At 36.7% G+C, this 23,750-nt stretch overlaps 4 protein-coding genes across 6 annotated transcripts; all 4 read right to left on the bottom strand.

Annotated features, from left to right (window-relative positions):
* Nucleotides 1–420: 420 nt before the first annotated feature.
* LOC118043130 (polygalacturonase-like) lies at nt 421–1,993 on the bottom strand. The gene is made up of 4 exons (XM_035050984.2): nt 1,479–1,993; nt 1,075–1,364; nt 746–974; nt 421–639 (listed from the first exon to the last, which is right to left on the bottom strand). The coding sequence occupies exons 1-4, from the start codon at nt 1,926–1,928 to the stop codon at nt 421–423; spliced, it is 1,188 nt and encodes a 395-aa protein (XP_034906875.1). The 5' UTR covers nt 1,929–1,993.
* Nucleotides 1,994–4,714: 2,721 nt separating this feature from the next.
* On the bottom strand, nt 4,715–6,226 carry LOC118043129 (polygalacturonase). Its single transcript, XM_035050983.2, has 4 exons — nt 5,774–6,226; nt 5,361–5,650; nt 5,040–5,268; nt 4,715–4,933 (listed from the first exon to the last, which is right to left on the bottom strand). Exons 1-4 carry the CDS (start codon nt 6,224–6,226, stop codon nt 4,715–4,717), a joined length of 1,191 nt encoding a protein of 396 aa, XP_034906874.1.
* Nucleotides 6,227–8,897: 2,671 nt separating this feature from the next.
* On the bottom strand, nt 8,898–17,009 carry LOC118043128 (type II inositol polyphosphate 5-phosphatase 15). Of its 3 annotated transcripts, none has more exons than XM_073411887.1 (11): nt 16,006–17,007; nt 15,656–15,908; nt 13,292–14,099; nt 12,531–12,655; nt 12,021–12,105; nt 11,577–11,742; nt 11,440–11,480; nt 11,064–11,334; nt 10,709–10,820; nt 10,139–10,499; nt 8,898–9,604 (listed from the first exon to the last, which is right to left on the bottom strand). In XM_073411887.1, exons 1-11 carry the CDS (start codon nt 16,781–16,783, stop codon nt 9,245–9,247), a joined length of 3,360 nt encoding a protein of 1,119 aa, XP_073267988.1. In that variant the 5' UTR covers nt 16,784–17,007; the 3' UTR covers nt 8,898–9,244. The 3 variants fall into 3 exon arrangements, with proteins under 3 accessions (XP_073267988.1, XP_034906873.1, XP_034906872.1); XM_035050982.2 differs by having other exon boundaries at nt 10,709–10,832; nt 16,006–17,005; XM_035050981.2 differs by having other exon boundaries at nt 10,709–10,832; nt 11,440–11,742; nt 16,006–17,009.
* A 2,332-nt stretch (nt 17,010–19,341) lies between these two features.
* On the bottom strand, nt 19,342–23,542 carry LOC118043127 (endoglucanase 12). The gene is given in 6 exon segments (XM_035050980.2): nt 19,342–19,572; nt 19,574–19,963; nt 20,331–20,503; nt 20,641–21,238; nt 21,337–21,644; nt 22,940–23,542. Coding segments are annotated over 6 exon segments (2,079 nt in total). The 5' UTR covers nt 23,325–23,542; the 3' UTR covers nt 19,342–19,347.
* Nucleotides 23,543–23,750: the final 208 nt, after the last annotated feature.

The raw sequence follows: 23,750 nt of genomic DNA, 5'->3' as shown, positions 1-23,750 counted from the left end.
GTGTTGATATTCTTGTAGCCCATTAATTATACAGTACGTAGATTCAATTTTTGAATCCCCTTTGTTTGGTCTTAATCGCATACTAGTACTGTTGCTTTTTATTTATTATTTTGTTGTTAGCTGAACTGCACCAGGATATTCACATATTTCTCCGGACTGACTCTAAAAATGGAGGACTAGATCAACAACACCTATGAGATATATATATATATATATATATATATATATATATATATATATATATATACAATTCTTATTACATGGATATTTGATGAAATAATCAAACAAACTTATAATTCTCTCCTCAACAACACTATTGTTCCTCAACAATCAAATACCAACAAATATAACTTATTAATTTATATATAAACAGTTAATTACAAACAGAAAATATACACTTCTCAGTAAGAAAAAAAAAAATTACAAACAATTATCTGGCTGAACTTGACCATATGTTTTTCCAATCGCGTTGGTGCAAGTTGACTGAGCTTCTTTGTTGAAGTAGGTCAAGTTTACATTCTGCAGTCTTATACCTTTGCATGGATATTTGAAGCTGCAATCAAATTTTATAGCAACTGGTGTGGCAGATGTTCCTCGAATACCTTGATACATGACATCACTTATTTGTATGCCCGATACCTATAGCCACAAGCCGCAGCACAAAATAAGATAATCAATTGTAAGTTCAATTAAGAAACTAGTGTTTTAGAACTTGACCAGAAAATTTCATTTATCAATTTCTAACCTGATTGGGGCAATTTAAATTGTGCGGACAGTAATTTTGATCGATGATGATGGGATTTTGGACATTAATCATAGTGGCTCCAATGAATCGAATTGCTTGAACAAAACCAGTGCTGTGTCTGGCCCATGACTTAATTCTAAACCCATTTGTAGTGCCCGTAAAAATTGTACTCTTTACTGTCACATTCTGAACCCCGGGCTCATCCATGGTCTTGGCTAAGCTTCCGATACTGAAAAACAACATCCCATAATTGTCCGTCATGTTAATCATCGATGAATACATATACCTGAGAAAATCAAGGTGATTGCAGGGTTTGAATCATTTCTCACCTGATGCCGTGACCGGGGCCACATCTGACCCTTTCGATCCACAGGTTCTTAGTTCCGGGTCCAATGGAGATACAATCATCCCCGGTTTTAATCGAGGAATTCATGATCGCAACATCAGTTGATAATTGGACATGAATGCCGTCTGTGTTTGGGCTGTCACCAGCAGCTATCACTCTGACTCCTTGGACTTTCACATTTTGGCAGCCATTTATCACAATGTGGAACATTTGGCTGTTTAGCGACAGCAATCCATCGATCTTTATGTTGTTGGAGTTCACAAAGCTCAAAGTCTGCATCCATGCAACGAAAAAAGATATATATATAAAAAATACTAATCTTAGCACGTACATCCAATAATGCGACATTATTCATTGAGAATTATAGCGATTTGAGCAATGTAGTACCGTAGCTCCAGCAGGGCAATTTCTGCCTTTGGATTTGCAATCCCACAAGGGTGATCCCTTAGCATCAAGAGCCCCCCCAACAATGGAGACACCGCTGACACCTTCAAAGCTAAGCCAATTTCTGGCGAGACCAAGAATGCGATAATCCTCGGGAGCAATCAGGGTCCCATCAATCCTTATAGTGATATCAGGACTTTTGCAATTACCACCTGTAAAGGCCACAGAACCAAGCAGATACCTTCCTTTTGGTATGTAAATCATAGTCGGACCGGTAGAGCCACATGCCGCTGTCCAGGCATCAAGGAAGGCTTGGGTGGAGTCTGTTTTCCCATTTGGTCTGGCACCATAAGTAAGAACATTATAACTTGTTTTGGCAGATGATATGTTAATGTTTAAGCTGACCAAGAAAATGAAGAGCAGTAGAGATGGAATGCACAATAACTTTGCCATGTTATGCACTCAGTAAGGCACAGAAAGAGAGCGAGGTGGTGTGATGATTGAATTATTGCAATGAATGAGTTGGAGGTAAAGAGCAGTCGATATTGGAAGTTGAAGAGGGTTTAAGGAGTATTTATATAGAGGGACAGACAAATATGCAATAACCACATAGACGCAAGAGTTTTAGATACAGAGGAATGGTGTAGGGTTCAAGGGAGGTTATGAACTGAGAAACATAAAACGAAAGAAAGCAGCGCCGGAATGGCGCAGTCCAGAGAGCATGAATGAGCCACCAAACCACCTGAAGTATCTCTTAATTTGAAGTAAATGAAACTATAAAGCAATGTATATTTTTAATCATTATCGTTGTCATCAATATCCAAATACTGATAATGATTAAAAAAAGTCAAGCCCTGTTTCGTCCCGTAACTACAATTTTCTCGCGGTCGCCGCGTTTCAGTTGTCTTCACCGTGAAGTAATCCAGTCTTCTATGTCCGTTTCTTTAATTTAGACGTTGAGCATGAAAACGTTTCCATCAAGCGAAAGACAGACGGCATTTCACATTTGTATTGAAAAACTATTTGCTGTCTTCTTCTTTTTCCTTAACATGAAAAAGATTAATGATTTAATTTAGAATTAATGGTGTTATTTCCATTCCATAAATTGTTGACCTCACTCCACAATATTTATTAATTACAAATTATAATATCAATAGACTATATTATCTCTTATTTTTAATTATATAACCATGCTGTATTTTATCTTGACTAGATCAAATTTTATTATAAATATTATTTTCTAATTACTAAAATTCAAAACTAATTAAAAAAAAAGAGAAATATATAGAAATTACTTTTATCTTAAAAAAAAACTAACAGCAACGCGGTAAAAACTAAGCAAACAATTAATTAATTAACCAAATAATACATGCTAAGTAGTATATATGATTGGCCGGTACCCTAAAGATATTGAAAGCTCAAACTAATATCTTAAATATAAAGGATATAAATAATAGAATTGAAATATTAGGATTTATATTTATATAAGTTAACAAATGTAGAATTATTAATAGTGAATACAAGGTTTAAATCATTGGGTTCTAAATTTATTTTCTAAAAATCATTAGTTCGAGATCCATAAACATCAAAACCACTAAAGACTTTCATGGTCTTTAACTTTAGGGCTCATAGGATTAATCAATGTGCACGTAAGTTAACTCTGACACTTATATATATATATATGTGTGTGTGTCTAAACATAAAAATTAAAAATAATTAATAATAATAGACATTGCCGGATGATGATTTAATGTTATAAATTCTGTTATGTAGCATAACTAAAAAAAAATTAAAAATTAAACATGCTCAAAACCAGTTTTACCATACAAATGATCAAATGTTGTATTATAAACATAAACCTCTTGAGTAGAAGCCTAAAGGTGGTGGATTTGTACGGACTTGGAAGGGTGGGGATTACGTCATCACCATGCTGGGTCTTTTTCAAAGTCCGTAGTCCGTACGTACTCGGTAAATGCAAGTAACTTGTTGATACCATTTTCTGCTCTTGCTTTCACTTTGACTTGGACATTGCAATATACTTGGACAATTAAAATATTTTTTATATTTTTTTTACTTTAGTACTTTTAAACTATAAAAAATATTAAAATAGCATAACTTCATATATTTTTAACTCAAAAAATATTTTTAAAAAACAACTAAAAATAAAAATAAAAATTGCGTCAACCACCCTATAAAAAGATAATATAATTATTAATTCATGTTTCCCATTGATTCTGAGACTAGCTCATTCAATCTATGCTTAGTTTGTTTGTTTATTATTTTATTATTTTTTATTTTAAAGCAGTTGGTCTTTTAATGGAATCATGCCAAGGAGTGGGGTAGTAGTATATATGATAGTTTTAAAACCTGATCTGACTTGACAAGTCAATTTAAAATCTGGTTAATTTGACCTGGTGACTCAATTGACTTGATAAGACCATGTCAAAAACCTGATTACAACTCATAGATTTTTGTTTTTTTTTTTTTAACTAAAACAATATCTTTTTTTTTTAAATGATCCTGACAACCTAGTGACCCAGTCAAAACCTGAAATCCAGGTCTTGGGCTGAACCGGCCACCAAGCCGGGTGTAAAAATTATGGTATAAATAGTTAATGAACTAATAAAATATCTTTTTCATAAAAGCAAGTGAATCTAATTAAATGATCACTCGTTATCTTAAACTTTGATTTTTAACTAAGCTAAGTACTCAAATTCTTGCAACAAATAAGAGAAATATCTTTGATATGAAGGAAAACAAATCTTGTTCGCACTACTTTCAATCAACAAATAAACAAAAACTAAAGTGAGTAATGTTGTTGTTGTTTCTTTGAAAGTACAATCGGACCAAGTCCTTAATATTGTTTTAACTGCGAATTACTTGTTAAGATTATGACACAAAATCTTCAAATTTGAGGTTTTGATTTCTAATGGACTTGGTTTGATCGCATACTGTTGCTTTTTATACATTATTTTCGTCGTTGGCTGAACTGCACCAGGATATTCACATATTTCTCCGGGACTGAATCTAAAAATGGAGGACTAGATCGACAACACCTATGAGATATATACAGTTCTTATTACATGGATATTTGAAGAAATAATCAAACAAACTTATAATTCTATTCTCAACAACACTATTGTTCCTCAGCAATCAAATACCAACAAATACAACTTATTAATTTATATATAAACAGTTAATTACAAACAGAAAATATATACTTCTCAGTTTAAAAAAAATTACAAACAATTATCCGGCTGAACTTGACCAGATATTTTCCCAATGGCGTTGGTGCAGGTTGACTGAGCTTCTTTGTTGAAGTAGGTCAAGTTTACATTCTGCAGTCTTATACCTTTGCATGGATATTTGAAGCTGCAATCAAATTTTATAGCAACTGGTGTGGCAGATGTTCCTCGAATGCCTTGATACATGACATCACTTATTTGTATGCCCGATACCTAAGATCACAAGCCACAGTGCAAAATAAGATAATCAATTGTAAGTTCAATTAAGAAACCAGTGTTTTAGAACTTGACCAGAAAATTTCATTTATCAATTTCTAACCTGATTGGGGCAATTTAAATTGTGCGGACAGTAATTTTGATCGATGATGATGGGATTTTGGACATTAATCATAGTGGCTCCAATGAATCGAATTGCTTGAACAAATCCAGTGCTGTGTCTGGCCCACGATTTTATTCTAAACCCATTTGTAGTGCCAGTAAAAATTGTACTCTTAACTGTCACATTCTGAACCCCGGGCTCATCCATGGTCTTGGCTAAGCTTCCGATACTGAAAAACAACATCCCATGATTGTCCGTCATGTTAATCATCGATGAACCTGAGAAAATCAAGGTGATTGCAGGGTTTGAATCATTTCTCACCTGATGCCGTGACCGGGGCCACATCTGACCCTTTCGATCCACAGGTTCTTAGTTCCGGGTCCAATTGAAATACAATCATCCCCGGTTTTAATCGAAGAATTCATGATCGCAACATCAGTTGATAATTGGACATGAATGCCGTCTGTGTTTGGGCTGTCACCAGCAGCTATCACTCTGACTCCTTGGACTTTCACATTTTGGCAGCCATTTATCACAATGTGGAACATTTGGCTGTTTAGTGACAGCAATCCATCGATCTTTATGTTGTTGGAGTTCACAAAGCTCAAAGTCTGCATCCATGCAACGAAAAAAGATAAAAAAAAAAAAAAAAAAAAAACTAATCTTAGCACGTACATCCAATAATGCGACATTATTCGTTGAGAATTATAGTGATTTGAGCAATGTACTAGTACCGTAGCTCCAGCAGGGCAATTGCTGCCTTTGGATTTGCAATCCCACAAGGGTGATCCCTTAGCATCAAGAGCCCCCCCAACAATGGAGACACCGCTGACACCTTCAAAGCTAAGCCAATTACTGGCCAGACCAAGAATGCGATAATCCTCGGGAGCAATCAGGGTCCCATCAATCCTTATAGTGATATCAGGACTTTTGCAATTACCACCTGTAAAGGCCATAGAACCAAGCAGATACCTTCCTTTTGGTATGTAAATCATAGTCGGAGCAGTAGAGCCACACGCCGCTGTCCAGGCATCAAGGAAGGCTTGGGTGGAGTCCGTTTTCCCATTTGGTCTGGCACCATAAGTAAGTACATTATAACTTGTCTTGGCAGATGATATGTTAATGTTTAAGCTGACCAAGAAAATGAAAAACAGGATAGAATGTAGACACAACATCAACATTTCCATGTTATTTGCTCAATATATAAGAAACAGAAAGAGAGCTAGAGACCTACGGTTATGATGATCTTGATCAATTGAATGGATTTAGTGGTTGGTAAAAATGAGATGTTATGAAAGTTGTAGGGGTTTATTAGTTGATGTTGAACTTGGAGAGATTTAAAGGGTATTTATACATAGATACGCTCGAACATGGAATATAATTAGTTAGATACAGAAAGGTTACAAATTAATTTAATTTGATAGCTAGCTAGAGAGGAAGTATAGTGTAGGGTTTAAGCTTGGTAGCTATGGAGGTCGAGAAGCAGTGAAAAAATGGAAAATGGAAGATAACGGCGCCGGAACTGAAATGGCGACACACTCGTCTTGTTACATGCATTGCTTTAAAGCAGCCAGGTAGAGAGAGGTCCAAGAAAATCTCAAATCGTTCAAAGCAGCCAGGTAGAGAGGTCCAAAGGTGAAGATCATTTGGCCACGCCACCATCCGGTTCCTTAGAGTTCAATGAAATTACGAGTCAATCTTTTTGTCATCGTTATCATCAACCCAATATATATATATATATATATATATATGCGCGCCATTTCTAATACCTACTCAATTCTCTCACAACCGCCGCCGCGTTTAACTGCCTTCATCATCAAGAAATTCAGCCTTCATGTCTCTTTTACTCTTTATATTTAATTTATTCTGCAGGGGAAGCATTACGAATAAGATTGAATGGAACCCGACGCCCCTTTTCTTTTAACAGATTAATTAGCTGTTCAACATCCATTTTCCTCTAAAACTCTCTGTGCTTCTCAGATAAAATAAATTAGAAACAACCATTTGGTTGAACTCAGCCAATTGTCTGTCCATCCACGCTGGTACGAGATGATTGAGCTCCTTTATTTAAGTGGGTCAAATCTATATCTTGCAACTTTAAACCTGTGAACGAATTTCTTGAACTACAATCGCACGTATTTTATGACGACAGGTGCAGCAAATATTCCTCAAAATGCTTTGATATTTCATATCACTTATTTTACGCTAATAGCACAACATAATTGGAATAAAAAAGTCAGTGAGGCTATAATGCTTTACATCCAAAGAAGAAAGAAAATGGTGATGGATCAAGCGCTTCTTACCACCTTATAGGGCAGTTTGGGTTTTGTCGACAGTACTAATGCTCATCAATGGTAGCGGGATTTCTAACATTGTTTATAGCGTCATCAATGAATCGAACTCATCCGATAAATCCAGTGCTCGGTATAGCCTCCGAATCCATTTGTAGTACTAGTTTAACCGTGGTTTAGTAGTAAAAACTTAAATTAAAAAATTTATTTTTTTATAGGTTCATGTGATTGTTAATGTGATGGTTATTAAAAATTTATATGGTTATTAATTTTAAAATCTATAAAATTAATTGAAATACGCACAAGCAGTTGTCCGAACACATATTTTAATAAATAATAAATAAAAAAACTGCCTTCTTAACTGTCACATTTAAACACCTGGCTCGTCCATGATCCTGTCTTAGCTTCCAATATTGAAAAACAATTATACCTATAAGTATCCAAATGTCAGTCATCATAATAATATTTTTATATTTATGTTGAAAAAGTCAAGTGGGTTACGTACAGGGTTTAATAATTAAATCATATCCTGATGCCATGACCAGCAGGGCCACATGTGATCTCTTCGATCCACAAGTTCAGAGTACCAGCTAGGTCCGATTAATCATACCCTGTTTTGATTGAAGAATTCTGGATCACAACATTTTTTTATGCTTCCAAATGGACACCATCGATCTGTGTTTGGGCTGTCGCTTTGACACCTTAAACTTGCACGTCTTGATTGACTCATTGAATTACTGTGTGGAACATAAATATGTGGCAAGTTCTTTATATTGATCCGGAAATCCATTGATCTTTATTAGTTTAGTGACTGCAATCTTTATAGGTAATATCAAGGTTTCTGCAGTTAGAACATTCAAAGGACACAGAGTCAAACAAAATAAAAAATAAACTTTTTTTCTGTTTTACAATCAGGTAGTAATTTTAGATTAGCTTTTGCACGTTGGAAATTAATTCATTTTTCCTAGTTCGTTCAGAGATATGTCATCTCTGCATCTGAGCTCCAGAATTCAAGAATTTTTTTTTCATAACCCATTACTGAATTTAAATGTCACTCCGAAGTCAGAGCACCCATCCTCCATTCCTCCCAGGAAACAAGGCTAACAGATGAGGGAAGCTAACCCCCGTTGTGAAACCCAAGCCCATTACTGTTGAGCCGGTAAAAAAAAGCCGCACCATTGGAAGCGCCTTGTGCTAACCAAGTCCCAGACCTTGCGGGGCATTATTACAAAATATTATCTTGTAAGAAATAACTAAAAAATGAAAAATGAAATGATTAATAATAATAATTAATGAACACATAATATTTTAAAAAGTAAACAAAGAAACCCGGGAGAATATATATATCTTCGAAAGAAAATGAATACAATAATTCTTGATGATCGAATCCTGTAAAAATAAAGTTGGGAATTTTCCAAGATATTATCAACTCTTATTCTAGCTAAAAAAAACCCGGCCATGAATAAACTTGACACGTAAGCGTGAACGCTAATTTTTCTCAATGGACTCTTCTAAATGTAGGTTGATACACACACACACACTAGAAAAAGTTATATTTACCCACGAATTGGAAAACGAAGGCATTGAAAAACCAACACTGAATAAAGAAATGGAAAGAATAAAAAACCTGCTGATGTATTCGCTTTTCTGTACAGTTATAAATTGACAACCAGTCCCAAAAAATAACAAGTTCTATTCAAACTCACCTCAAAAACCGATGACATAAAAAAAAAAAAAAAAAAAAAACCTGGCATTGGGTCTAACCGAATGAAAAACTATTGGCAAATGCTCAACTTGTAAAAGCAATGAAGGCACGAGGCTTGTGTTATTTACATGGAGATGATTGTAAAAAATGGAGAAGGGATAGTAACTCATCCAGTGATTTGCCATTCAGCCAGTCCAAATGATTTCCATTTATGGACTGTGCAAATTGCGCAGGTGATTAACCATGTCATAGGAACTGCTAAGATGTTGGTAATCAGCCCGGCGGAGAAGATTTCCTTGGATTTGCCCCGAGCCATTTGGTCTTGTGCCAAGTTGTGCTGTTTGTGATGAACAGCAGTGACGCACGCGAATCCGATGAGTTTTGGTCTCATTTGTGTTGTAACTAGCTTGAACTTTCACCACCAACATAGCTTCCTTGTCCCTGGTGTCTTCACACCATGAATTCTGAGGGGCACCATCAACAAAAACCTTCACGGTGGGGAAATCTTCAAGATGAATTGACACCTCAGCAGTATGGTCTGGTTTGATTATGCCAGCAGCTGGAGTGACCTGGTCCAAATAGCACAAATCTTGAAATGCACAAGGTGGCACTCTTAATTACCTAGAATATGTACAAGGATGTGCTTATCACATGGAAATGACCTAGAATATGTACAAGGATGTGCTTATCACATGGAAATGAATGGTCATTAGCACCACGTGAGCAAGCAACTGGGTTTTTTCCTTAACCATACCGCCTCCTATTTTCAGTGCCACCGTTTTATAACCAATCCACTATACACAAGATATATTAAAATTCAATATTGAAAAGGAAGAAGCTCATCTCTTGAGCCTCATAGGCAGATTTGGTTTATGATAGCAGGAAATGGAGCAAAAGGATCCATCCATACAGCCGACCCCAACTAGTTTGGGATCATGGCTTTGTTGTTGTCGTTGATAAAAGAATTGGATACTTTTACATCTTCCAATTTTTTTCCAAGGATCAAGACATCTATGATCTGATATCCAGCAAACGGTCCAAACAATGGGTAAAGGGAATGATTAAGGTTTAGTAGTTTTATTTTCTGTGAAGTAGGGACTTACCTCAAGCCATTGGGGAAAGCCATAGGAACCTCTTGGATGATGATCTGATGCTTGTCCATCTTCATCAACTATTGACTGGCCTTCACAAATAATTTCGAACAAAGCATAATTTTCCCCGCATTTATTTGTGATACGCAAGATGGTTGTATCCTGGTTTTGAAGGATTATGTTGTTCGTGCTTACAATGGTTTCTGGAATCTTGCATAGTTCATCAATTATGTATCTAATTTCCTCATTTGATTTCATAATGTCTCCAAACTCTTGTCTCCTCACTGACTCGTCAACTTTTGCAATATCAATACTGAATATGCAACGAACAGGTTTGTGATCACTGTCGGTCACATCCATGCAGGCATCATACCTATCAGATTGGCAGCGAGTTAAAGACATGCATGTGTGCACTTTTTCACTGAAGTGATAATATTCATATGTGGATCCACCGGGTAATGCTCAGGCAAATGCAGACATGGTCAAGGCAAAATATGAGTCCTAGTTAATTGAAGCAAATTTATCTTTCGAATGCATCTTTATTCCCTAAACATGCCAGAAAACCTTACCAAGAAAACTTACTGTGATATCAAAGAGACAACAGGACAGTCTAAGCTGCATTCAGATACATGAGCTGACCGGCTATCACGATATAGCACTCTGTCACACCAGGCAGGGATGCGCTTCTTTTCACCTGAATCATACCCTGCAGACAGTTGCAGATGTTAAGAGTTCAAAATCCATAACAACATAAAAGCTGGAAAAAGATACACCCCCTGGGGTAAGGAGTTGTATTAAGAGTACAGTTATGAATCTGATTCATCGGTCCTATTACAGGACACAAAATCATATACTTAAAGAAGCACCCAAAAGATATTAGCAACCAAAACCCAACTAAATAACCCAAGTCAATTTCCATAGTTTACAGTAACTGTACCTGCTAAACCAGGTTGGTGCTTTTCAAACTTGTATGTGGGAGGAAATCTAATAACTGCTTCACGCATTCCTTGGAACACATTTCCAGCTCCCATTTCTGTGCGGAGTTGGTCCTTTTCTCTAAGCCAATCAAAGGATCTCTGAGATACAAAATCCCTTGCTTCATCATAAGATATACCATCAAGCCGATAATTAAAATCACCAAGAAATATAACCATGTCTGCCTCTGATAACTCGGGTATTCCTTCTGGGGAGTAGTTAGCACCCATAACCTGAACATGCATTAATACTAAATCATGCGTAGTAAATGTAAATGAATCATATAGAAAGCAATTTAAAGACAACATAGCTTCTCATCGGTAGATGTAAAAACTTACATTTGCACCGCGAAGCATTTGGGCTGCTGATGAAGTGCCAGCTGCAATAGAAAGGAGTAATGGCAAGCCAGTTCTATAAACAAGCCAAATTAAATAGCAGGCAATCGAGCAAGACAAGAACAGGTATGACACCATACCGGCTGCAGCACCGAAGAAATTAGATGGTCGGCCAAAGGTCATAGTCCGATATACATGGTCAAAATCAGCATTCCGACGACTAACCGCTTCTAAATGTGCTGCAAAGTGGCAATTAACAAAGCACATTACCCGATCATATACCCTAATCCTCAAACCAACAGCACCCTGCACAATCAACATTTATTCACACCAATAAAAGAATAGTTAGAGAAGACACACTGACAATCAGCTAAGCAGTGCAATAATAGATTTGTGAGCAGTGTAATAATAGATTTGTGAGGTCGTTACAACTTCAATCCAAGAATTTAAATTATTAAGTGAAGAATAAAGATTTTTTTCCTTCAAAAATGTAACTGTGAGCAGGCCAGGCGAAGACATGAAACACAATTCGTGAAAATAATGCAAGGTCAGAGTCTGTAGAAACCAAGAATGGGAAGGCGTACCTTATTACCAATTGCACGTCCAAAGCCACATGGAACTGCGGCAGCATCAACATCCCCCACATGAGCTTTAAGACTATTTCTAACCCTGCCATACATTTATTCATATATCAGAACCAAGATAGCCATCAAGGGCTGAGACAAATGAGATTTACAAGAAAAGTTGCATATGCCTAAGCTAGAACTGTGACATAAAATTTCAAACCAAGCTTTTGTAAAGATTCCATTTCAGGGCCAAATTAAGCAGAGCCTTGTTGCATGCACCCCAATAAATAAAACCCTAAACATAAAAAAGAAAATTGTAACAGGCTCAATTCCGATCTTAAAATGCTGGTCTTCTAGAAAGAACATTTTTTTTTATACATGCAGAAATGCCAATCTAACAAGATGAACTCACTTGAATATGATTTATAAACAATAAAATTATTCAATTTTATCCAGCCATACGGAAATCCATTGGTCATTAAAACTATAAGCCTGGTTTCATATTTCTATCAGTCCATGGACACTGACCACATGGCAATCAGCAAGCCTGCGAGCTGCCTTGAACCAACACGTTCAAACGTTGACCCTTCATCCAATGTTTTGCCAATCATGTCTAGCCACCACTGCCCGACAGAACTGCCCTCCAGTCCAACCTGCAGTTGAAAAGAAAACCCAAGCAACATGAAACAACAAAAATGAGAGAGAAGAAGAGCAAAGATAATTAAATATAAGCACAGTCATAAAAGAGAATGTCGATGCAAGATGTTTAGCAGCATTGCTTCCATTCCAATTATCCTTGCTTTTTTTTTTTCCTTTTAGACAAGGTCATTTGCAACCAATATATCAAAAAGATTATACACAATTTTCATTGTAACAGCTGCCTAGCACAGTATCACCCTGCATTGTCTTATCCCAGAGTGAGTTCACAGGAAAAATCATGTCTTATGCATTTTATTCATTTCATCATGTCCTTTCCATATTTTCCACCCGGTTTTAATGCTGAGACCAAAATTATTCACTTTTTCAAAGATCTTCAACTCATGAAAACAACTTAAAAGAAACACCATCATTATATATATCACTTGCAACAGCTGTTTTCCTATATCTTGAAGAAGAGAAAAGCAAAAAAAACTTCTTGTGCAAGTTAGTAGAGTTATCAATGTCATTTCAGAGAATTGATTAAGAGAGAGAGCCCCTTCAGTAGCACGTGAAAAAAAAACTTTTGGGGGCCATGCCAAAAAAAACCCTTGAGAACATACTTGCCAAGTTCAATAATGGAGATGTCTTACAGTTTCCTTTGCTGCAGACATTGCAAGCACACCAGCACCCATTTCAACTTCTTGCAACCCAACAACAACAATGCCAGCATCCCCAGCAGCAGAACCTAACCAGGACACAAGTGAGTCTTGTGAAGCTTTTCCTTGTGCTACATTCCATGTACCAGTCAATATTTTTAAATTCTCTATCCTTGTATACAAAAATTCTTTTCCAGCTAACTCTGAACGCAACATATTGTCAAGGGGTCCTGGAGACATAGCATTCCATCCGCGTATACCGCCATGATTAGCCAAGGTGAAAACATAGCCGGCTCCAACAGCCAATTTTACAACTGGACTGCTGTGTGCCACCCATCCTCCAAGCAGATTACCCTCAAGGTCTAATAACTGAACAGTACCACTTGCATAACCAACCCATATTCGCAAACCAAATGTACACAAGCACTGAACAGCCACAGAATGATAGTGGAAATATTGCAAACGATTGCCATTTCCATCCCATTGCACAAGTGAGCCGTTTGCACACCCAGTCCAAATCATTCCATCTCTTGTTATTATCAGCGCTTCGGTTCTCCTATTATCATCTCCCAAGCCACCTTTAGAAGCAACTCGACGAACAGCATCAGCTGCTCCCATTATAGCATTGCGTGAACGCTGAAAGAAACCAAATGAAGTTTGCATTTTCTCTTTCTTTGAACCAGAAACAATTTTCATCTTGATCTCATCTTCAAAGGCAAGGTCCTGTCCTGACAACATGTCCAGTCTTTCAATCTGACCATCTATATTAAACATTTTCAGCAACTCCCTTGTGCGAGCATCCCTGTAAAATAGATGGCTCCCCTTAATTTAACCATATTTAGCAAAATCCATGAAATCATAATGAAAATAAAATATTTAATTCCCCTCCAACCCAAAAATAAATAGACAGAAAGAAACAGATATGGTTCCCGGTATCCAACTAAGTCTGTGCTAACCACAGTAACTAAAAAGATAAGATCCCCAAAACACAACGAGACTGGGTGAAACCAGCAGTTGTAGAATTTCACAATTTGTTCTAAACCAGAAATTAGAATCATGAGAATAGAGTCAAAATAATACATCTGTTATGCTTCTTCTCTTTCTGCCTTTTTGGCTGCCTTCACTGAAAATACACCATGTCCCCCTTGCATGGTATCCTATTCTCAACACCTAGCAATCATTGCAACTAGTTACTTATTTGGTATTGAAGTTTAGTTGAGTTGTTAAAGAAGATTGATTTGTCACTTCTGTTCACAAGAAAATGCAAACACCACAGAACTGACAGTGTTATATGCAAAAATAAGATTGAAGAATCATTTGTGGGAATTTGATGAAGAAATGCAACGCCTACATCAGGAAACGGATATAACAATATTAGTTTGATAACAGGGAGCCACGTGAGTTAACAGCCTATAACCAAATAGCTAAACGCAACATCCCACACCAGATAGTAAGAAGGATTGAAGGAGAATATATTTTTTCAGGATCAAGAGGGTTCTGGATTGGTAGCTTGACCAAGGTCCCGGCTAAGACAGGAAAAAAGAACCCTTCATACTAGCTCTGTCTCTACAGACAACTGAGAAAGTCATTTTACTCTCTGAGTTCTCTCATTGGCAGAAATACCTCATATTTCCTCTGATCACTTTCCCAACTACAGGGTCATTTTGGGTTTCTCTAGCTTGATTTGCAAAGTTCATTCTCTAGGGTGAGTTTTCTCTTAAGGATTTTCATTGTTAATTTTCTGCCATCTTCATATTTAAATGGCTTTAAACTCCACAAATTTACACCACATGCTATCAAATCTGCTCATATTATGAGATATCCCTCTCACAGAAATATGAAATATATTAAGAAAATACTTTAAGCCTAGAAAGATTGTATTCTATTTGGCTACTCTCAAGGCCATTCTCAATTCACAAGGCATTCAGCCAACATGAATAACAAGGACAAGATAGCAGATATGGCCATGAAATAATGCGCAAGCCATGAGGATCCACAAGTCTCTTGAAAATAGAAAAATTCAAGCTAACATTATAATTGTGGATAACAGGGTCCATATTAAGATAATCATTGATCGAACCATGATGTATATCAGAATTTTTGTATTTTTCGCTTTTTTCTACTATAGATCAAATTTTATATTTGCTGGTGTATAAGTGCCGAACCATGTTTCACTCTTAAGATATTGTGTATTTGACTAGACCTTCTAAGAGCATTTTCAATTCATATTGTATATTTCAAAAACCATTCCATTGTAGAGAAGTTTCTAAACTACCATGAGAACAATGAGAAAGTTCAGAGAATAAAGCATAATGCAATCATCAAACTCGAGTCAGATAACCACAAAAAAGCACATACCACAATGCAAACGACAAGAACCCAGCACTCCATACTTTAGCCGTAGAGTTATCTGAAAGCAAGTGTTTAACATCAGAGTTCAACACATTGCTGAATCCATTCGCAGTAACTTGGTTCCTTAGATCAATAAATGACCTCTCCACTAACAATGCAGCCATGTGCCTCTCTTCAGCTGTGAATGAAAAGGCCTTTTCCAGCTCTTCCCATGGCCATATCTTAATAACTCCCCCCTCCGATCCCGACCACAAATCCCCTGAAAACCAAAACAGAAATAAAATCCAATCCAAACACAACAAAAAAAAAAAAAAACAAAAAAATTAATCAATAATTTTAAAACAGTGAGAACTGACCATAGCAAGTCATGATCATGGACATGACTGGCCCACGATGTGCGACCCAAGACAAGACCTCCTTGACCCGACTTGAATCCGAATCTGGACCTGGATCCATTTTCCAACACCGGATTCTGCCATCTATATGCCCACTCCAAACAACTCGACTCCCTTCATCACCAATCAAACACGTAACACCGGAACCCGAAGTCAAAGCCACAGACTCCTTGCACGGCGCCGCTTCATCACTCCCACCGTACATTTCCTTCAATTCCCAGACCTGAACGGCACCGTTTTCTCTCCCACCCCATAGTTGATTCTCGGTGGTTACAATCGTTTTCAAAACCCGACCAATTTGAGATTCTCTCAATGGATGTGGCCGAATTTCGAGACTCGGTGGACGGTATGGGTGAACCGCAGCTCGAACCGGGACACGGAAAATTCCGGCTCCTCCTCCTTTGCCGATGAATTCGGGTAAACCGAGAGTTTTGTGTGTGTGGGAAACACTGTCGTTGTTTGAGGTATTGGTTGTGGTGTTGTTGGAGAGTTTGCGGTCGAGGAATTGGATCATGTAATCGAGGCGTTTATTGGAGGCTTCCAAGGAGGAGATGGAGTTGGAGGGCTGCAAATCGTCCTCGTAGTCGGATGAGGATGGTGATGAGATTGAGGAGGAAATGTAACGGTCGAATATCTTGGGCGTTCGGACCGGAGGTGAAGACAAAGAAGAATCATCGTTGTTGTTGATTTGAGAAGATGGAGAGTGAACGGAGAAGAAAACGTCGTCGTTTGGGTCCATAACTACTGTTGTTGTTGGTTACCTGAAACTGAAGAGAGAGAGAGAGAGAGAGAGAGAGAGAGAGAGAGAGAGAGTAGAGGGAGAGGAAGTTGGGGTTTGAGATTTTAAGACATTAGAGAGAGAATAACGGATAGAGAGGTTGAAAATTTTACAGCTGTGGACTGCGCGGTACAATACTGTTAGAACAGTTGACAGTAGTGGTGGATTTTATAGTTTCTTTTTCTCTTTCTTTTCTTTTTGCGAGGTGTTGCTCGCTGTTTTCTGTGGAAGTTGAGCAGCGGTATAGGGGTGCTTGTTTTTTTGCTCTATCTTTACAGCGTTTTCTTAATTATTTTTTTAGTGTTAAATTATTGTATTTTTTTATTGTTTTAATTTGTTAATATTAAAAATAAAATAAAAAATATTTTAATACCTTTCTAATTAGAAAGTATTCTTTTCAAAAAATACTGTACACATCAGCATCAACCACACATAGAGAGAGATTTACATTGTTAGTTTAATCTTAGCCCCTTAAATTTAATGGATGGATATATAGGGGCTGACTTTAATATTAATTAAATTATCGAATTTAATCCCAAGATATTTACATTAAATGAAACACTTTCCTTCCCGAAATAACTTATTATGGGTGTTAAAAAAGATTCCAAATTTTTGTAATCCCTCTTAAGCTGTCCCGCAACTCTGATTTTTTAATATGAATTAATTAACTCTTTTTTATATAAAAAAAAAAAGAGTAAAGATTTTTACCGATTACTTCAAGAATTTAAAAGATTTTTAAAAATATGATAATATTTGTTTTTAAAAAAAAAATGTTTTTTATTTTAAAATATATTAAAATAATATTTTTTTACTTTTTAAAAATTATTTTTGATATAATCAAGATTTAAAAGGATATTTAAGAATATGATAGTGGTTTTTTTAAAAGTGTTTTTTATTTTAAAATATATAAATTTTAAATTTTAAAAATTAAATTTTTTTAAAAATATTTTCTGATCACAGTACTTATAATGTAGAAAAAAAACTATTCAAAAAGGTTGTCTTTTTGTTTTTGTTTTTTTTTAAAGAAAGAAATCTTGTGTATATATATAAAAAAGGCTAATTGTCCATGGACCTCTTCCTATTTCTCTGTAGTTTAATTGAAAAAGTTACGTGTCTTTCTTTATACGAGCCTCCTAGAGTCAGACGAAACAACTCATTGATTGGGATTTGTGACTCCACGTGGTTACGATGATAAGTATTAAATAGTTGGTTTGTTTTCATGATTTAAAAGTATTTTTAAAAAGTTTAAATTTTTTATATTTTTAAATTTAAATTATTTATTTTAGTGTTTTGATATGATTATATATAAAAATAATAAATAAAAAAATATTTTAATATATTTCTAAACAAAAATATTTTAAAAAATAACATATTAAAATATTATCTCATCCTAAAATCTTAAATTATTAAATAAAATCTTAAAAATAATTTTATATTACATTTTAACACCATTATTATCGCAAGATCCAATCAGGCTGCAAGATATTACAATTTACATTTGTGTTAATATTTTGAGTAGCATTTAGATAATATTTAAAAATATTGGAACAATTGTGTTTTAAAAGTATTTTTAGTTCAAAAATATTATATTAAAATAATATTTATTTTATTTTTTAAAAATTATTTTTAGTACATCAGAAAAAATATCAAAAATATATTAATTTAAAAAAAAACTAAAAATAAAAAATAATTTTCTAAGAAAATATATTTTTAAAATACAAAAATATACGTACCCTTAACTACCATTCTTTAATAGTTAGGCGGGGTCAAGGGAACAGAGTGCGATGGTGTCGAGGTGGGATAGGATTAGAGAGAACCGATAACATGATGCAACGACAACGACAACGACGATGCAGGTTGAAAGAATGTCATAAATAAATTCTTATAATTATTATTATTTTTCCATATGTTTAATTGGTCACCGCCCATCCCATTTGTAGGTGAAGTTAGGTATGAGTGCAGACATGTTAAATATTTCTCTTGGAAAACCCAATACCCCGTATTAAACTAGGCCCAATATCTCCATATCACCCGTACAACTGCGAAACGACGAGCCCTCCATCTTGAATCTAACCTGGAGCCCAGCCCGTGACTTGGTGAAAAAGGGCTGGCGATAGTGATTTTCGGCTCGGGTTTACTCTTCCATACCCGCTCAATTACATTGCCGAGTCGGGTTCGGGTTTCTACCCATCAATTGGGAAGTGGGTCAGGTATCCTCACAATTCTTTATGTTTCACAACATTTTAATTTAATAGTATTAAAAATCGTTCATTGTAAAAATTGAAGGATTTCGTTATAGAATTATCCAGTTAAGATATAAAAAGTAAAGAAAAGTACCTCGTACAATCGGAAGAAAAATTCTAAATAATAAAGCCACTGGACAAATTGAGGGTTATGATGAACCAATCTTGTTGGTGAAGAATGGCCGTGGACTGATTTCATACCAGCTGGTGAAAGACAGGCCAACTAGCATATTATGTTGCAGTGCAAATCAGTGGTCAATTGTAAAGTTAAACCAGTTCAGTTTAATCACTTTCCCATAAACATTTGCATTGATAGCTCAGCAAAGCAACAGTTTGTTTAGAAGAGTGTACTGTGTAACATGAAGATCCAGATGTTGCGCAGTAATGGACATATCGAGTGTACAATGATGTATAAACTAGAGCTCGAAAACGAAACTTTAGGAACAGGAGTACAATAAACAAAGCTCTAGCTGTTGGCGATAAAAAATTTAGCAGCTCAAGGCTTCCAAGCTGGAGGAGGTGGAGGACTTGGAGGGTAGAGTGGTGGAACTGCTGAAAACATTCTATTTTTGTCGATGCCAATTCCACCACTGCTTGTCAAGGATGAAAGCGCAGCTACTAGTCCTGCATTTCCAGCTAAAGTTGGCTCGGTAAAGTTGTAATTTTTACGAACATCACGGAACCGGTCAAACCTATCAGGCCCTCCGACCATGGCTCCTGTAATGTTGTTAGGATTGGGTTTGGGGCTGTCACGCCACTTCCATCCGCCTGTGCATGAATACCTTCTCTTGTCGTTGGGTATTGATGCCCCACGGTGATGAATATGTCTGGGGAACTTGGTGCCATACCCCACCACATAGCTCATTTTCATGGGGTTATCACCTAGGATGTAGTTGATCTGTTTTGAGAAAAATCACGAGAAGATTAGTCTACTGTGGATATAAAAGAATGTAAGAGGCCATTTCAAGAAGAGTGACTATATTCTGTGGCTGAGGCATAGCATTATTGATACTACAATTCACGTCTGAATAAGAGTTCGGAAAGTTGAAATTTCCCTGCCCAAAAACTAATAAATGTTTTGGATACCAATCTGAAAGTGGCCAGCAAATCCGAAGTTTGTTTTCTATGGTACATGACTCTGATCAGCTGTTTAGGTCAGCAGTTCTTGGCTTAAACAATTAAAACCCTAGGACTGCCTATTGGAGCTGAAATGGCAATGGGGAAAATTTATCAGCTATAATTAGCAAGTATCTTGAAAAGGGCACCTGTGAGGTGGCGAAGCTCCGAAGGACATCCAGTGGAATAAATTTGGAACCACACTGGAATCCTGGAACTCTAGTGGCATTCAGATAATCGACAAAGAGTGATGCTAAAAAGGCAGTATTAGCCACATACTGAAGAGGCTGTGGCCTTCCACTGCTCAGTTGGATCATCCCCCCTGCAAGTTTTTGAAAACTCGTCAGAAAAAAATTCAAAATTAAGGAAAAACAAGTCAAAACTACTGGCACATGATCTATTCAAGCAAACAGTAGCACATAAAACACGTGATTAAAGAGTGAGATCTTATGTCTGTACCTTTAGTCCAGTTGAATACATTGAACTGTTGGAGATAAGAACACATGTTAAGTTCTGTCTTGTTGTGATACATATGCAACATCTCCTCGTATGGATATCCTGGATTCAAGAATATCCTGCACCTTGTTAACAGCAGCATAGCTGCTGGTAACTTGTTGTCCCAACTCAGCACACTCAACTCAGAAATCCTGTAAAGTGCCTTGGAGTGCTTAGAGAAGCCTGGTTCGGTTGCCCATCTAATGTAGTTAATATTTCCTGTGGCATAGTACAGCCATGTAGCGCCCCAAATGAACTCATCATAATATCCAGTGGAGTTGTAGAAAGGTTCAATGTAAGGTTTCCCACGAGAATATGGTTGCCGTTTTCCAGGATCCCTGGCAAAGGCATATACTGTCTCTGCACCTCTTACAAGCTTTTCTGAATAGACCTCGTCGTCTCGGAATACTATAGACGCTGCAGCGAGGGCTGCTGCCATCTCTCCTGCAAGGTCAGACCCTGCATTTACAACTCGGGAAGGCCTCGGATAGTCCATATCTTCAGGTCTCTGCCAGCAGTAATGATCATCTGGCTGTCTGGAGCCATTTTGAGATCCACCAACCTGGGAAATAAACACAAAAATAAGCTGTCTGTTCAGGTCTTAATAAATGGAAATACAGTCAAATGCACATAAAATTCATTTTGATTGAAGATTATTACCTGGCAATAGATTTTGTCGATTTTGCTGGCACTGGAGTTGAAGGTTAATAGCAAGTAATCAGTGCCCCACTTGATTAAATCTCTGGTATGCTTGTACTCGTCAATGGCCTCATATTTCTGACTGTATTCAATGACGCTCCAGCTCAACATTGTCATGGCAAATGCCATGGGAAAATGAAACTTGGTGTTATCCCCAGCATCATAATATCCTCCAACAAGACCTAATTTAGAAAAATCAGAACCGTTTCCATCTTGTAGCCCTGAATCTTCTCTCCATGGTATTCCATTGTTCTTGGGCAATTTACCAGCTGCACCACATTCGTCGATGGCTCCCCAATTAATACTTGCTTGTCAATTCTATAGCTATAGTAGTAAAACATAATTATAAAACCCACCACTAGCTAATTACAAATCTAACTGTTTGATCAGGCCACTTATCAAAACGATTCAAAAATATTAAGAGATTAGATTAATTAATTTATATAATCAAACAGCATCACACAACTAGACAAGACACGGACCTTTGCTTAGTCATTTCTTGTTTCTTCCATCTATGCACCTACCTCCCTACCTGAAAAGTACTCTTTTTTCTTTAATTATGGTTTCAAGGGAGAGGTCGAATTGGAAGGGAAGGCGATGCACTTAATGCTTCCGGTAGGTGGTTCATTGCCTTGATGACTATCTAATACTGACAGGCTAAATTTGGCAGTCCGAGAAAAGCTGTATGCATCTCGAACCGACCAGAATTAGACAATTGATACAGAATGTGAGACGACGCCTCAAGATCACCAGCTCATTTAAAGGAATTCACTCTGCAGATTGATTGAAAACCCACCAAACATTCTCGAAAGGGCGTTCATGGAAAAAAAGGGATCCAAAAAGAAGAATAAGATTGTGTGTTTTTCAATTTAGCGATAAGGAAGGGAAACCCGGCGAGTTTATTCTACACGCAAAGGGCCCACACAGCATGCTGTTAACCTTTCTGCACAAGGGCTTGTAAAGTCATTATTTACCTAATACGGTGGAACAGGCTCCGAATCAACCGTTTCAAACAAACTTGAAAATTGTTTGGTTGGGGCCATTACGGGCACGGCCGTCTTTTTATAATGATGATTCCCAAACTAGTTTAATTATAATGAAGTAAGATCACAAGATTAATTAATTAATTTCCTCTTCTCTTTGATGTAAATATATAAAGTGTTTTCCGTTTTTAATTAGGAAGAATATATTTTGTTATTTAATTCAGGATCTGATGATCTCTAACCCTTTTTAAGTCCTGCATTCTAGCAAAACCTAGTCTATTATTTTGTTACTCATCACCTTAAAAATATTTCATTTTATTCTGAAAATCTTCTTTTTTTTCGAGATGGGAGTGACAGCCCTGCAGTGCAAGCCATCCCATTAATTTCATTGCTAGCTTTCTTTTGGCTTGTAAATAAATAAATAATAATAGAAAAAAACGAACTTGAATTGTATTGTTCGTGCACGAGACAATTATATTTTATACATGCGAGCAAGTACAAAAACATTTTTTACCCTTTATGATTTACTACGAAACTAAACCTCTGGGAAAAGAAGAGTGGTAACGTTTGACTTGACTTACATTTCTGGGCATTGAAGAAGAGGAGAGCCTTGTGGAGTGCAAGAGTGTAATTGTCAGGAGGAGAGGGCTTCGACCTGTGCTTCGGCAGAGTCTTGGCGAGGACGGTAGGGAGTAGAATGACAAGAACAGCAAAAACAAATGCATAAAGCGTCCACTTCAAGGCTCTGTGGCTACAAGCTATGCAACCGAAGTCGACGTACTTTTTTTTCTTGGTCTCTTGTCGGTACAGTAACCAGCTCTGTTGTGTCTCGTCTAGATGATGGCGTTGAGGTTGCAGGGCTGCCTTGTCCCACTCCATGTTACGACTCTTCTCGTCGTCGGTTGTCGATTCTGCAGCTCCATTGTAAATCTCAAACGATCCTCCCCGGTGATTTGCTGAATGCATTTTCTTTTTTCTTTTTTCCGGTGGGGGGTTGTTTCCGGTATATCACTCTCTTTTGCTCTCACTGGCCATGTAGGTGAGGGAGAGAGAGAGGTTTGGTGATCAAAGAGGAATTAAGAATTTTAATGGATTTGATAGAACATGGTTGGAGGAGGAGGAGGAAGGAAAGGGTATTTAATTTGTGGGCAGGGAGAGATCGGAAGAGGAGGGTATTTATAGATGGTCACTTGACTGTAGGAGAAAAATGGCCTCCAACAATGGTGATTGATGATAATGTATTGCAAGAGAAGTTTCCTGAGGGAGAAAAAACTTCTATCTCTCTCTCTCTCTCTCATTTCATTCTTGGGTATTATTATATTATAACTATTATTATTATTATTATTATTATTATTATTATTATAGAAAACAGTAAGAGGTGTGGCCATTCTA

Source organism: Populus alba, chromosome 10 (assembly GCF_005239225.2).
Source record: "Populus alba chromosome 10, ASM523922v2, whole genome shotgun sequence".
NCBI classification, from domain to species: Eukaryota; Viridiplantae; Streptophyta; class Magnoliopsida; order Malpighiales; family Salicaceae; genus Populus; species Populus alba.
This window is presented reverse-complemented; position numbering and strand designations above follow the sequence as displayed.

Bases quoted from the DNA above. Each gene is read 5' to 3' on its own strand.
- LOC118043130 (XM_035050984.2), bottom strand. From the start codon at position 1,928: ATGGCAAAGTTATTGTGCATTCCATCTCTACTGCTCTTCATTTTCTTG. The intron at 975-1,074 runs GTGAGAAATGAT...GTTGTTTTTCAG, and splicing joins GGCCCCGGTCACGGCATCAG to TATCGGAAGCTTAGCCAAGA. The intron at 640-745 runs GTTAGAAATTGA...TTGTGGCTATAG, and splicing joins ATTTAAATTGCCCCAATCAG to GTATCGGGCATACAAATAAG.
- LOC118043129 (XM_035050983.2), bottom strand. From the start codon at position 6,226: ATGGAAATGTTGATGTTGTGTCTACATTCTATCCTGTTTTTCATTTTC. The intron at 5,651-5,773 runs GTACTAGTACAT...GCATGGATGCAG, and splicing joins ATTGCCCTGCTGGAGCTACG to ACTTTGAGCTTTGTGAACTC. The intron at 5,269-5,360 runs GTGAGAAATGAT...GTTGTTTTTCAG, and splicing joins GGCCCCGGTCACGGCATCAG to TATCGGAAGCTTAGCCAAGA.
- LOC118043128 (XM_035050981.2), bottom strand. From the start codon at position 16,783: ATGGACCCAAACGACGACGTTTTCTTCTCCGTTCACTCTCCATCTTCT. The intron at 11,335-11,439 runs GTAAGTTTTTAC...ATGCATGTTCAG, and splicing joins AAATGCTTCGCGGTGCAAAT to GTTATGGGTGCTAACTACTC. The intron at 10,833-11,063 runs GTACAGTTACTG...AACTGTCTGCAG, and splicing joins GCACCAACCTGGTTTAGCAG to GGTATGATTCAGGTGAAAAG.